Below are 14284 nucleotides of genomic sequence, written 5' to 3'. Positions count from 1 at the left end.
GCACTGTTTTAATTAAGTGGGGAGAATTTTAAAAGTACATGATTTCTGTGTTTACACATTGTGTCTTCTCTCTCGCAGATGTCAGGGCAGATTCCTCCTCGGATTTGCAAGGAAGTTGGACCTCCGTAGACACAGCTGGCATCTGTGCAGTGTCACGGAGCAATCTGCAAGAAAAAATGGACTTTTCCACGGATGAGTTCACAGATGCCACGACGCAATCTGCTGTTTTGGAGCCAGAGAAGGCCTCCATGGAGAACTATGTAAATGGGGTGGTCCTGCCTTCCAGCACAGTTTTTGCCAGTGGACATGGGCTGGATACCTTTGCTCTCCCTAACCTGGAAATTCAGACTGGTAACTTCAGTAGGGTTCCAGAAGACTATCAATACTTAAAAAGACTGGGGTCACTGACATCCAACTCCATATCCGAATCCGGAATTGGTGCATCTCGGAGACCAGCATCTCTCTCCTCATCTCCCAGTGTTTCCAGCATGGGTAAGGTAACACTCTACCAAGCCAATGCACTGTTTGAGGTTGTGTTTGCTGCTGTGCTCTTTAGACCAGCTGATGCTAGTTGTCGGTCCCAGTCATAAACTAAAGGTAATTAGACATGTGCACAAACACTTAATGTTGTATAAATTTTACTGTTCACATTTAGTTGTCACTTATAACATTTAGTGGATTGTTTCTCTCGGGTCTGTTCTTGCCACATCTAGCTCTATGTTGGTCAAGGGCATCTTGCAACTACTGCAGAAGCCATAGTAGTCTCAAGCCGCGATTACTGAACACCATCTACATGAGCATGCCTGGCTTGACTCCAGGTAGAGCAGAACACAGTTGTCTGGGCGATGGCACAAATCTAGTGCATCGACCACATTACCTCTGCTCTGCGAACCCCCACAGACTATCATTAGCAATCATGATTATGGTTTAGGTTCTCTGTGGAAGGTTGCCCAGAGCAGTGGCAGTGGTTCAGATTTATTCAAAACCTTCCACCCATCACCGTTCTACAAGTGGTCTGTCCTAAGCTAAGCAGCTAGAGGTTCGAACGCTATAATAAATAGTAATGAGGACAGATGGCAGCTCTGTCTCGTTCGACTCCGAAGAAGAAAAGAACAAGCACACTACCCGTTCCCTTGCACTGTGGCCATAGGTTTGGTGTATAGCTTCACCCATGCCATAAAATGCCTCCAAAGCCCATCTTTTATATCCAAAAGCTTTTTCCAAATCCATGGCTAAAATACCCAAGAGAGTTTGGATCTCAGAAGCCCTGTCGATGGCCATGTGCAGCCTTCTAATCTTCCTTGCAGTTTCTCTGTTCTGGAGGAACCCACACAGGTCTGGGTACACCAAATTGGATATCGCTGTCCGCATCCTTCTGGAAATTATTTTTAAAATAGCTTGGACTCTGGGAAATCGGCCTGTATGAAGTACAATCAGCAGGAGCTTATCTTGCTTAGAAATAACGACTTCCTTCGCCTGCCTCAAATCGGGAGACAACTCTCCTTTTTCCCCGGCTTGCTAAAACATCCGCAACCTTTGTTTGCTGACCTGCTCTCCCAAACCTTTCCAAATTTATATTGGGTAACAATGATGTTTTATTTTTATTTTGTTTCTTTGGATTGGCGCTCTGAAATTAAAACTGCAACCTCCTCTTTGGTGTTCTCCTTATCCAATTCATCACTTTGTTGCACGGTTCACTGTTGCAGAGAAATGCCCTTAAACATTTCTTGCTATCCAATCTTGTTTCATCGCCCTCGACCCAGAATAAATGTTCATAATACCCTGCAAATACATTTACTATATCCATACCTTCTGACACTTTATCACAGTGAAGTTCCTAAGTGTGCAGCGAAGCCTTCCCTCTTTTCAAGCCATGCCAGCATTTTCCCAGTATCCTCCTCCACCTTGTTAATTCTTCCTCTCAAATCCCAGTATCAATGTCGAGCGAAAACAGTGGTGCAGTTATGCTAGTGTTCTTTCTCCTTTAATGGAGCCCTCTGGATCTCTGGTGCGTGGCTCAACAAATTCCCCCACCTGCTTCCCAAGATCCCCTACCAGATTCACAAGAGTATTAGCCTTTATCCTTTGCTCGTGCCTTGAGAATAGATAGCCTTGCCCCTCAGCGCACCTTTCTATCCCTCCCACAGGATTCAAGGATCATCAACCCCTGCTGTATTTATCTCAAAATATTCAGACATTTTCTTATCTAACCTGTGAACCAATATCTAAGAATCCTAAATAATATGGATTAAGAAATCATCTACCTCGGTAGCTCTGGCCTTTCCAGCTAATTGTCTATAAGACTGAAAAGGCAGAAATTCCACGAGGGATAACTCCAATGTTGGAGGCCCTATGCATCTCGCCCTTTGGGATAAAAAAAGATCAAATCGGACATGGAAGGGTGGGCACCTGAATGGAATGAGAACCCTTTTTAGCAGGGATGTAAGGTTCTCCGTACATCAGGCAGGCCCATCGCCCATGTAAAACAGTCTTTTGCTTCCTGCCAAAGTTCCTCTACCCTTTTCAGAATTATCTGAGTTCAGGTATATTAAGTCATTAAAAGCCCCACCTAGGCTCCATAAATCCACCACATATTTCTTTGGCAAATCTTGAATATCTTGCCATAAATCCATACCCAGAGGTAGAGGTGCATAAATGCAAATAATTCCAATAATCTGCCCCCGGAATTCCCTTGTGTTCAGCACATATCTCCCTCTGTAATTCCTTTCAACGTTTATTAGTTTTAGTGGGATCGATTTCTTCAACCTAAGCATCACGCCTCTGTTGAACCCAGCATGAATTGAGATGTTGTAATTAGATGGCAAAAGCAATACATTCAGTAACACTCTGGTATGTCTCTTGCAGCAATACAAAGACAGGTGTGCCTGGTGATGAACTGGAATGCTATCCCTCTCATTACTCCAGTGCACAAGCCATGAAGATTCCAGGTCAAACATGAACCCCCTGGCCCCGTATCAGATTAACAATTCACTATACCATATGGTACTGATGGACAATCAACATATCTATCAACAGGATTACTCCTCCATCCAAAACCTGACTGGCAAGTGATTACCAAAAACGCAATTCATTTTCTGTACACCATAGCAATCACCCTCCACGTACTTCCTGCAAACTAGGGGCATCTGTCACCCAAACATTAGAATCTTTCAAACATCAAACCAACAAATTAATTGGGGTGCAAGGCCAAGGTGACTTTTACTTGAGCACAAAAACCCATACTAGGGTGCAAAAATGCAGGTGTCCAGCTACTGACCAGCCCTAAAGTTACCTGCAACCTCATTTCTTTACATTCACATCGCTCACCAAGAATCAAATTTCTCTAGTCAGTGGCTATGGTAGAACACCTTTTACACCCTGCCTATTCTATCCTTACACTTCTCAGCCCTACGTAAAGGAGGAGTCAAAAGGGTGCTCCTCAGGATGTCTTAAAATAATAGTCCATGTCCGCTGTCCAGGTAAAACCTATCCTAACCTGATTTTTCTATCCCTACAACTTTCCTTCTAAACAGACCGTAACTTAATCAATATTCGCATAAGGGTCTTCTATCCAAATGATGGAATGGTGACTGATTTCTGGGCCCACCGTAATATGTCTGAATCAGAGGAAAATGGTGCCTTGAAGTGGAACTGATTCAAGAGTATGTAAAGGGCGCCTGGCGAAGTCCTGATATGCCCAGGAGGGTACTTGTAGGTAAATAGATAGAAATCAGGGTGAGAGATCCGAAAGCAGCTGTCAAGTTTTTGAAGCGATTTTATTTTGCCTTCAAAAAGATTTTGCACAGATGAGTATTTTTAAACATTTACTAAACTTTCGATAAGCACGAAAGGTTAGGTGGACAGATTTTTCTTTTTTTGCGAAATACAAGCGAGTATCGTCCTCTTTTCTTGCGGAGGAACAATTTTCACAGTGATGCACGAGTATACAGTACAGGTAGGTGATGACAGAGGGTGTCAACAGTGTGCTGCCCAGGACTGTGATAGGTCCGGGGGTACTAGAACAACAATGGTGAACACAACACTATTCTACAAACACATATACACAGGGGTTGTGCCACAGAAAATCGACACAACGGTGTTTCGGCCAAGCTGGGCTGGGATTAGGCCCGAGGTTGTAGTGGCCTTCATCAGGATGGTCTCTTAATAAAGGTTCTGTCCGTAAAGGAAATCTGTGAGGGATGGGGAGAGCTGTCAGGATCTCAAGTAGTTGAGGTTTCATTTACGTATTAATAAATAACGGCTGATTAGTGCCTAAAAATACACTCTAAGTGTATTACAATAGAACAGCTTACCGTCTGCTGTGGTGCAGCGGGGACGCTGTGCTAGAGTCCTGTTATGGTTGCCGGACTCTTGGGGACATGAGAGGACTCGTGTGAATCGGGTCACTCAGGCTACTTATTAAAGCCTATGGTCTCTGGGAGCTGTAGGAACAAAGGTAAGTATACCGTTATCTCCACGTGTGGGGGATACCGTGTATTTCAAGCAAAACACAAGGCCCATGTACATCCAGCATGGGATGTGTTGGAGTGGTGAGTATTGGACCCGGAATGATGGACACCGGTGGTGTGGGTGTCTTGTGAGAGTGGTGTTTGTAAACAAAGCCATCGGGTAAAGGCTATCATTTTGGTATCCTGTCGGTGGCAGGAATTAAGTTTAAACGCCATGGTGAACTATAGACTGTAAAACGCAGTTTACTGTGATTAAAAGTGACACGAGCATGCAAGAGGAGATTGCAATACGATTTTGTGGTGGGTGCAAAGTCCAAAAAAAATAAAAAATGTTTTGCTGTAGCAGTTTTTATGCCGTGACTTGACATTGCTAAAGGAGTACTAGTGCTGGATCAGGGTGGAAGCTAAATGCTGCCAGCGCCGTGTTTTTAGACACACAACGTTTTCCAATCTTTTTACAAGAATGATGCTGCCATGCGCGTTTAAAAGATGTCTAAAAGTGGACTAAAAGTCTCTACAGTGCACGAGTTAGACTATAAAGGGACAGTGCATCAGGTGGGAAATGCTGGAGGTACCTAGGCTGTCTGTTCCGAACTGTCAAAATGAGGAAAAGAGCATAATTTAGCAATGTGACTTACCGAAGCCTGTTGTAGAAGTGTCTGCGCTCCTCACGGTAATGGATGCTACCGAGGAGTGCAGATACCATAGGTTAAGAGCACAGCCCAGCCGGGCTGGCCAGCCGATGGGGTACCCAATGGAGAGTGGGTTAGGGCAAAGATAGGATTGAGTAACGGCCGTGGTTATTGGTGTTCAACATTCGGCCAATAGTGAGGAGGCATGACAAGCAACAGATATGACCCGTATGTGTGAGCTCTCGAGGGGGCACAGAACGTTCCTATCATGGATGACTTAAAATAAGGGCTGGACTATTGTGGACTCGGTACAACGGGAGTGCGGCAGGGAGAAAACTGCTGCAGATTATTGCACACTATGAAATGCTGATGGCTTGAGAGGAAATTAAGTAAATCAAACGTGAGAGACATGTTTGAGATTAACATGGTGTCATAAAGGTCCTGAATGTGCACATGCCTGTCCTTGGGAGGTAGACACAATGTTGTATGATGAAGGCTCGATATACATAACAAAAACAACGCTCAGTAATGTGGTCCTGGTAAAAATGTCAGACGGATTGTGTGGGGAAATCCACATATACACAAACAGTATAAGCTGTATAGTTTCTTCTGTGATTAATGTGAAACATCAGGATTTGGAGAAATATACAATGCTTTATATACACGGTTGTTAAATGGCATATATGTTGATGTTAAAAATTGCAAAAAAAACATGCCTACAAATAGAGTCAGAAGGAGGACAGCAGGATGTGAACCAGAGCGCGGAAAGGACCTGTACTGGACACAAACCAGTGGAATCTACGGGGGGTCGCTCAGTCCCAGAAGTGTTTCCACTCTACGGTGATATGAAGTCGAGTTCTTACTGTGTCCAGTCTGTGGACCCATTTCTGTTCAAGCCTAGTGAGCGCTAGCTTGATATCCCCTCCTCTTCTTTGTTGTTGTTGTAAGATGGTCCAGGTAAGTTGCTCATTGGTGTGGCCTTTTTTGCTGTAATGCTCCACTAGTGGTTTATCCTGTATGGAGTTCTTGATGCACGATCGATGCTCACTTACCCTTTGTTTAATGGGTCTGGTTGTTTTCCCAATGTAAATGAGCTCGCATGGACACTTTATCACATAGATTACGTTTTTGCTCTCGCAGTTCGTATGGCTTTGCATTGTCCGGATTAAATTTTTGTGCGTGAATGTCTTGGTGTAGCGACATGCGACGCACTTTGCACATGAGTAATGTCCTACTATGGGCGGTAGGCCCCATAGTGTGTCTTGTTGTTTTTTCCGGTTCGAGAAATGTATGTACCAGCATATCTCTAAGGTTCCTGTTCTTTTTAAAAGCAAACAAAGGTTTTCTTGCCCAGGGTGCCTTTTGTTTATCAGGTGCCAATGCTTGTTTATGGTGGTTTTTAACAAGTTGCTGATAAGGTTAAACGTGGTGACACAGACCGTCCGGTCTATGGGTTCCTTGGTGCTGGTTGTCAGACAGATAGTGGGGTCGGTGTTGGCTGCCCTTTTGCGGGCCATTTTGATGGATTTTTTGGGATTATACTCTTGAATTAGCACAACCCGTGGTTGTAGGGCTAACAAGTATCCCGCTGTGTGTCATCAAACCACCACACTGCCATTCCATATAGAATGGAAAAAGTGAACGTTGTATCATACTCAGACGAATATTTCAGAAAACTATTGGGCACCACCTCATCCTTAGGAGCCGAAGGTGGTGCGATTGCACAAAGTGCGAATAAAGATGACCTTGACATCCTCCAACAAAAAAAGAAGAAACTCATCTGCACAGAAATGCACGGCACCTTTATGCTTGAGTGTTTAAAAGCGGGTATTATACCAGAAGGACTTCAAGTGAAGAACATTCCCAGGGTATTTACCGACAACCCTAAATTCAAAGTTAACTTCAGTGGGGTTGGTAACAAATGCAGTCGTGACTGGATTATACTCATTATCGACACGGCCCAAGAGGAATGTAAAAAACAAGGAGAAGAACTTGCTACGCTCGAAGAAAAATTTAATAACGACAAAACCATAATAGAAGCCAAGAAGAAACTGGAAAAACTAGAAGAGGAGATCACCAAATTCAAACAAATAACAGTGGACAGAAAAGTACAATAATTCAATCGATCGTGCATCAAGAACTCCATACAGAATAAACCACTAGTGGAGCATTACAGCAAAAAAGGCCACACCAATGAGCAACTTACCTGGACCATCTTACAACAACAACAAAGAAGAGGAGGGGATATCAATCTAGGGCTCACTAGGCTTGAACAGAAATGGGTCCACAGACTGGACACAGTAAGAACTGGACTTAATATCACCGTAGAGTGGAAACACCTCTGGGACTGAGCGACCCCCCCCCCCCCGTAGATTCCACTGGTTTGTGTCCAGTACAGGTCCTTTCCGCGCTCTGGTTCGCATCCTTCTGACACTATTTGTAGGCATGTTTTTTTGCAATTTTTAACATCAACAAATATGCCATTTAACAACCGTGTATATAAAGCATTGTATGTTTCTCCAAATCCTCACAGAAGAAACTATACAGCTTATACTGTTTGTGTATATGTGGTGAAGTGGGAGAATGGGACAAAAGACTCCCCCCCCCCCAATCCCCTCACGTCCCTGGCCTAGAGGATCGCGGCCCAGACACCCGCCACGAGAAGAATTTGCCTATCTACCAGACGACCAAATACCCTGGTACAGGAACATACGGATGTGCCCACCAGCCTGCCCTGCCCAAGCCGACACCTGCGGCATGGATGAACTCGACTGAACCATTCAACAGTAAATAAACACATCGTTAGAGATGCCATGACGACCTAGCTAACGGTCAGAACACCCGTGCAACCATGCACACTGGACACTCCCACACCAATCCACACGAAGAACATACTCAGTGCTATGACGTAGGTGACGGACACACCCACTGACGCACATCTTTATTATTTTTCACATAGGGTTTTCAAAATGCAGAAACGCAAGACGCACAAAGCACTCCTCTAAAATGCATGCTGACGCTTCTCCTAACCCATGCATTGTGATGAAAAATGCAACGAAGACATGACACTGGATATAAAGCAATATGATACCGTAACATAAAGTGCCGTGCATCAAACATCCCCACCTATGCACCAGGCCCAAGTAGGCCGCAAACAAGAGCCTCCACGAACATTGAACGAACAAGAGTACAATTGCTGACCCTGCAGAATGAGCCCAGCGAGAACTGACAGCCAAGGGGGCAATGTTGCAACTCGCATGCCACAAGCCGAAGCCAAGGTCACACCTGCAAACTAAGCCAGGCACGCAGAGGCAAATACAATTTTAAATGTGCAGAATTCTGCCTCAACCACGGTCTCTCCTCAAGTGACCAAGCCGAACATGACAGGGTGCCAGACCCAGGAGGGAGAAGTCGCCTGGGTCCCACGTTCTGAGACTCAGGCTGCAACAATGAAATGACCCAATGGACACCTACGGCGGTGGGAATAGTCTGCTCTCAAGCATATGAGCAAATTCACGCATTGTCTGCACAAACACATAGTTACATATTGTTGCAAATGACAGGTACACCGCGAGCTGGGAACAACGATGGTCCCAGGCTGGGGGGCTCGGGAGTGGACCAATCAGAACATGGGGCACTCATCACTGACGCCATTAACATTAGCCAATCACCAGGGGTCTTCGTGTAAAAATGTTCATGTATCTAATAGAAGGGACAACCCAAGTATACAACCTGACTGACCCTTAACCACTAACAATCTCCTCTATACGTGTGCTATACTAACCCTACCACTCGAGGAACCAATCCAGAGTGGCGATAGGTTTTTTACTAACTTTCCCAGGTGACGCAAGTAGCGCGTCATACTGAGGCAAAAAGGGCCTGCGAGCCCCACGAATTTCGAGAGTCAGGACGGACGCGTACGATCCTAGACCCATCCCTGCCGTTGTTTAATAAACAGCAGAACCACCTTGCTTCTTGTGTGTGTCTCATACTCATTTTTGGGATATGCGGGAGAAGTTGGGGCCTCCCCGCCCGGAGGTCCGCGGACGGGCCAGCTGACCCCGCGAGAATTTCCCCCCGACAAGTTGGAGGCACCGCTGAGATCTGTTTAAGATCTGCTTTTATTTTATTTTTCCGAGTGCTCTCGTTGCGAGGAGGCCCGGCGGCGCGGCCCCCTCTGCCCCCTTTTGAGGACTACAGGACCATCGCGGAACTGCAAGAAGACCGGACAGCGCAATCCGAATATTGGCCTTCGGGAGCCGGTTGAGTATCCCGCCCGCGGTTGGCGAGTGTCCAGACGTGGTCCAGACGAGGGGAGGTGGCGAGCCGCTTGGAGGGGTGCACGCAGTCGAGCGGCCCCGCATCAAGAGAACTTGGTGAGTATGCCATGCCCAACAAGCAATGTGAAATTGTGAGGGAGGGGGGAGGAATAGAATACGGGAGGTGGGAGGTGTTCTACAGGTGCGCGGCGAAGGTTTGATAAATTAGTGTTGACGGTGAAGTGAATGGTAGCTGGACAAGTGCGAGAGCAGTCCGCTACGTTACGGAAGAGGAGGGGGCGGAGCACGAAAACATCACGTGCAGCTGCTCGTAGACACTGATTGGCCTAAGTCGCGACCACCTGTAAGGGCGTGTGTGTGCGGTTTCCTACGATTTGGTGATTATTGATCAATGAGTAGATGAGGATCCCTATTGATCGAGCAGGAAACTTGATAGATAGATGACTTTTCCCTGTAGGCGGTAGCTAGCTGGTTGCCTAACACGGAAGATAATTGGCTGGTTAAGCCCTCCTGTCGAGGGGCGTATCACACGTGAGGCGACGCAGCGTGCGCAGTCTGATTATATTGTTGATTACCTTGTTCCAGGCGTGAGAAGAGGACAGCTGTGGAGTTAACGGGGGTAGATTGCAAACTTATTTCAAACTTTTTAAAACATGTAAAGAACTTACCAGTAGTTTTGGAAGAGGTCGGTGACGTCACCAGTAGGGCTTTCATAGGATATCTCGAACACAAGTCATTTTTTGAAGAGTGGTGGGGAAGAGAATAATGGTAAGGGAGTGGAGACGGAGATAAACGGTAACAAGTAGATCGGGGCAAGGTGAAAAGGGGGACGTGGCCGCGCACGGAGAACGCCGGCCACGACAAGTGAAGAAAGAGGAGGAGGGGTAAAATAAAGTGGGATGGCTGTATAAGAATGTCACACAGGGCACGCAGCCGCAGGGGGCTACGTGCGCCTCGGCCGTAGGGGGCCGTAACGGTGTTCGGTGAAGGAAGAAAAGAAAGAAAAGAATATACAAATGCTATATTTTACTATTTTGTTTTAGCGGACAATCGCAAGTCCCCAAAATTACGGGGCCAGGTAAAGATCTGAAATTGTATAGCGTACGCTAATAGCAAGATAACCGCTACCATATAGAGGGAGGATAACAATTGAAGTGCTACTATGTCATACGGGACAGGATCAGGAGGGTGGGGGAACACCTCACTACCCCGCTTCAGCATATATGTAAAACACTGTCACCCCAGAGGGAGAAACTGATCAAATACAGCATAGAATGGACACAGGGGACAGACAACAAAATGACGACACCATGGCCGCCTAATGGCAGTTTCGATCCATATACCCAACACTCACTATTAACCCATCTGCATAACACATACAAGGGGAAGAAGTTGACACACCACGTGGAGGTGTTTAACTTATGGAGGATGTTCCAGGGGTCCCGACCAGGACCAAACGGAATGTTCACTATGGGGGAAACAACGGAAGAAAAGAAGATTAAGGAGGAAGACGAGAATGGGGAAAAAGAGAGTGAAGGCACAAAGAACACAGGGAACGGACAAGAGGGAGGAGAAAAGAGTAACAACATAAACGAAAAAGAAATAAAAAAGGAACAGAGCGACGATATGCCCCTAGCGAAGGTAGTGAAAAAAGAGGAAGGGGGGGTTATATCCTTTAACGGAACTACGAGAAATAGTGAGAGAACAATTACGGGCGGCTGAGGGGTACTCGAACCCGGCATACAGCCCGCCACCATATACAGCTACAGGTGGCCACATGGGAGGGGAGCAGACTAGTACGACGGGATCAACTTATACGAAGATGCCAGCAGGGGAGGGGAGGACTAGCGAAGAACAAATCGCAGCAATAGGACATGATGAGTGGGTAGCTGCGCAGGTATTATTAAAATTACGAGGTTCATTAACGGGAGAAGAGAAGGAGGTAGTAAGGAAAATGGACGAGGATAATGGCAGAGCGAAATGAAAGGGGAAGGGGGAAAAAGAAAGGAGGAAGAGCTGTCACGACAAAAGGAAGAGATTCTGGAGGAACGATTAGCAGAGTTAAGGGATGAGCAAAATGCCCTGATCAAGCAGCTTGAGAGAGAGGAAAGAGAGAGAGCACGGGAAATGAAAGAAAGTAAGAATGAGTTGGAAAAAATGAGGGAACAAACTGAGGAGCAAAAGAGAGAAGCCGAAAGGGTAAAGGCAGTAGCAGAAAGGGTATCCAGAGCACCACTGCGTGACAAGAAAAGAGAGGAAGAAGAGAAAGAAAAAGAAATGGAAATATGGAAGAGGAGAATACTATCAGAAACGACAAAGAAATACGAAGAAGGGAGGATGATAGAGCGTATATTAGAGCGGGAAAGAGAGAGATGGGAAAGGAAGAGAGAAGAGGAAAGGATATTGGAAAAGATGAGTAGTGAAGTAATGGAGGAATTAATAAAGAAAAGAGAGGAAATTGGTAGAGAAATAGCGGAAAAAAGAGAAGGGGAAAGAGAAGAGAAGAGAGGAGAGGGGAGAGTGAAGTAAGGAGATATGTACGCAGAGACACAGAAGTAGCAACAACATCAGCACAAAGGGGAGCAATTGGTAAAGAAGAAACGGAAGGAACGGATTTAATAGACTTAAAGACAGTAACGATTAGGGGGAAAAAGACAGATTGGGGGTTGTCGCTCCTGAATGACTTTTGTAGTGAGGAAGAAGAAGGAATGGAGAAGGAAGGAAGAAATAGGGAAAGGGAAAGCCTAGATAAATTGTACATCACCCGGACAAACAGGGAATCACCATGGGCCTGCAGGAGAAAGGAAGAACTGGGGGGAAGTGAGGGGGAAGAGCAAGGAATGGCGGGAAGGCAGACACGTGCAGCTACACCCTCATCATCCCGTCCAACATGCTCCACCACCCCACACTCATCCCGTGCAACATGGCCACCTACACCCGCACCCGCCCCTCATGAACACACACCCTATGCAGGCAGGCTTAGAGACCTCCCTGGACGCAGGCAGGAAGAACAAATACACACGCCCACATTAAATAAAGGAAATGATAAAAGAAGGGGTAGAGATGGAGGAGAAACAGTTACGAGCAAGGGAAATATGGACACAACAGATGATGTAGACAACACGGAAGAAGAGGAGGGGTACACAGACTCGACTTTGGGGAACCCAGGGGGTCAAACAGGACACAACCTAATGCCACTTCTGGAGAGGGGAGGGGTGAGACCACAATACGTCCCTTGGAAGCATGCAGACAAGGAAAATATAAAGTGCAGGCTCCCATCATTAAGTGGAGGTGCGGGAAAATGGATATATGAAATGGAAAAACACACCGCAGGACAGAAACCAGCAGTAGGAGATGTAAAGGGCCTCCTAATATCAATATTGGGGGATGCGGCAGATGACATCTGGAAAAGAGCAGGCTTTCCCGGGGTCACAATAACAAACACATCACACGACGGGCACCATTCGCAAACTGCAGACATGCATTATGGCAAGCGCTGAGGGTACAATACCCAGACACATCAGACATAGGAGCGATTACATCACGCAAGATGCGTGAGAATGAAGATCCTGTTGATTATATCCAGGAAATTCAAGAGAAGTGGCGTATGGAAACTAGAGAACAATGGGACAAAACACCAGCAATATTCTATCATATACTAATACAAGGGCTCCCAGAAGCAGTGCAGAAACAATTGAAGAAGGTAGTGGGAATGGAAGCAAAAGCATGGCCAGAAATACAACTGACGATAGTACATCATTGTAGGACATGGCAAGAAAAGATGAAACAAAAGGAAGAGGATAGAAAAGCGGAAGAGGCTAAATTGGTGCAGAAAAAACTTACTAAATACACGATGGAAGGTGCACTAATAACTACACCTACAACAATGACCCAAAACCCCACACAAGTAGTGGCTGCACAAGATCCCTCCCAAATACAATCATCACAGATTGTAGCACAACAGCTGCCACCACCCCAACCATACACGACTAACATGGGAGGAGGATACTCAACACCAGGAGCTGGATATTATAATTATAACAGGGTAAGGGGAGGAATGATGAGGGGGAGGGGATACGGCTATAACACACAACAGCAAGGGGGAGGATTCAGAAATGTCTACCCCACCGGGCAACCAGTATACCAGGACAATTCAGGGAGTTTTCCATGGCAGACCAGGGAACCACCGGTATGTTGGATTTGTGGATTACTAGGACACATGTCACGCACATGTAGAATGCGACCCGGCACACCAGCATGGGGAGAACAGGGACAACAAGGGCCTACAAGGGAACAGCAGGGCCACCAACAACAGGCACTGCAACCGGGAAATGTGCAGCAACAACTAGTAACACAACAACAGCCACAGACATATTCACTACCACAACAACAGGTAGCGATAACACAACAACCTCAAGTGCAGCAAGTACAGCAACCCGCTCAAATTCAAGACCATAAAATAACCTCTACCAATACACAGCTACAGCAAACACAACTGGGAAGGGTGACGGTCCTGGGACACAACCCTTACACCGGAAGTGGTCAATCATTATACCCACAATAGGACAGCCCACAGACGGCCTTGGTGTGTCCCATCCTGTCGGTAACATCTAATAGTGCGGAGGAACCACGCATAGAGGTAACGATAGGTGACAAAAAGTTATCATTCCTGTCGACACCGGGGCAACCCGGTCTTGCATAAGGGAAGGTAAATTTAAGATGTCAGGTGAGGCCATGAACACACAAGGATTCTCTGGGGCTAGGGGGTTGGTTCCCTTTACTGATAACATCCCCTTATCAATAGGGGATTATGACATGTCCGTCCCGCTTCTATATTCAAGGGACTCTCCAGTAAACATACTTGGGAGAGACATAATGAGCAGGTTGAATATGACCATCTCCT

The 14284-nt window shown here is 46.1% G+C and overlaps 1 protein-coding gene across 1 annotated transcript in view; it reads left to right on the top strand.

Moving 5' to 3' along the window:
* The window catches only part of LOC138455492 (uncharacterized), a 132024-nt gene that overhangs the window by 20598 nt on the left and 97142 nt on the right, over window positions 1-14284 (top strand). The window contains exon 2 of the mRNA XM_069607110.1: window positions 79-492. Coding sequence (XP_069463211.1) covers window positions 79-492 — 414 coding nt within the window. The remainder of the gene's footprint in view (window positions 1-78; window positions 493-14284) is intronic.

The sequence above is a fragment of the Ambystoma mexicanum genome, chromosome 1p (genome assembly GCF_040938575.1).
Source record: "Ambystoma mexicanum isolate Mex_15411 chromosome 1p, UKY_AmexF1_1, whole genome shotgun sequence".
NCBI classification, from domain to species: Eukaryota; Metazoa; Chordata; class Amphibia; order Caudata; family Ambystomatidae; genus Ambystoma; species Ambystoma mexicanum.
The sequence above is the reverse complement of the archived record's forward strand: the minus strand, read 5'-3'. Positions and strand labels throughout refer to the sequence as shown.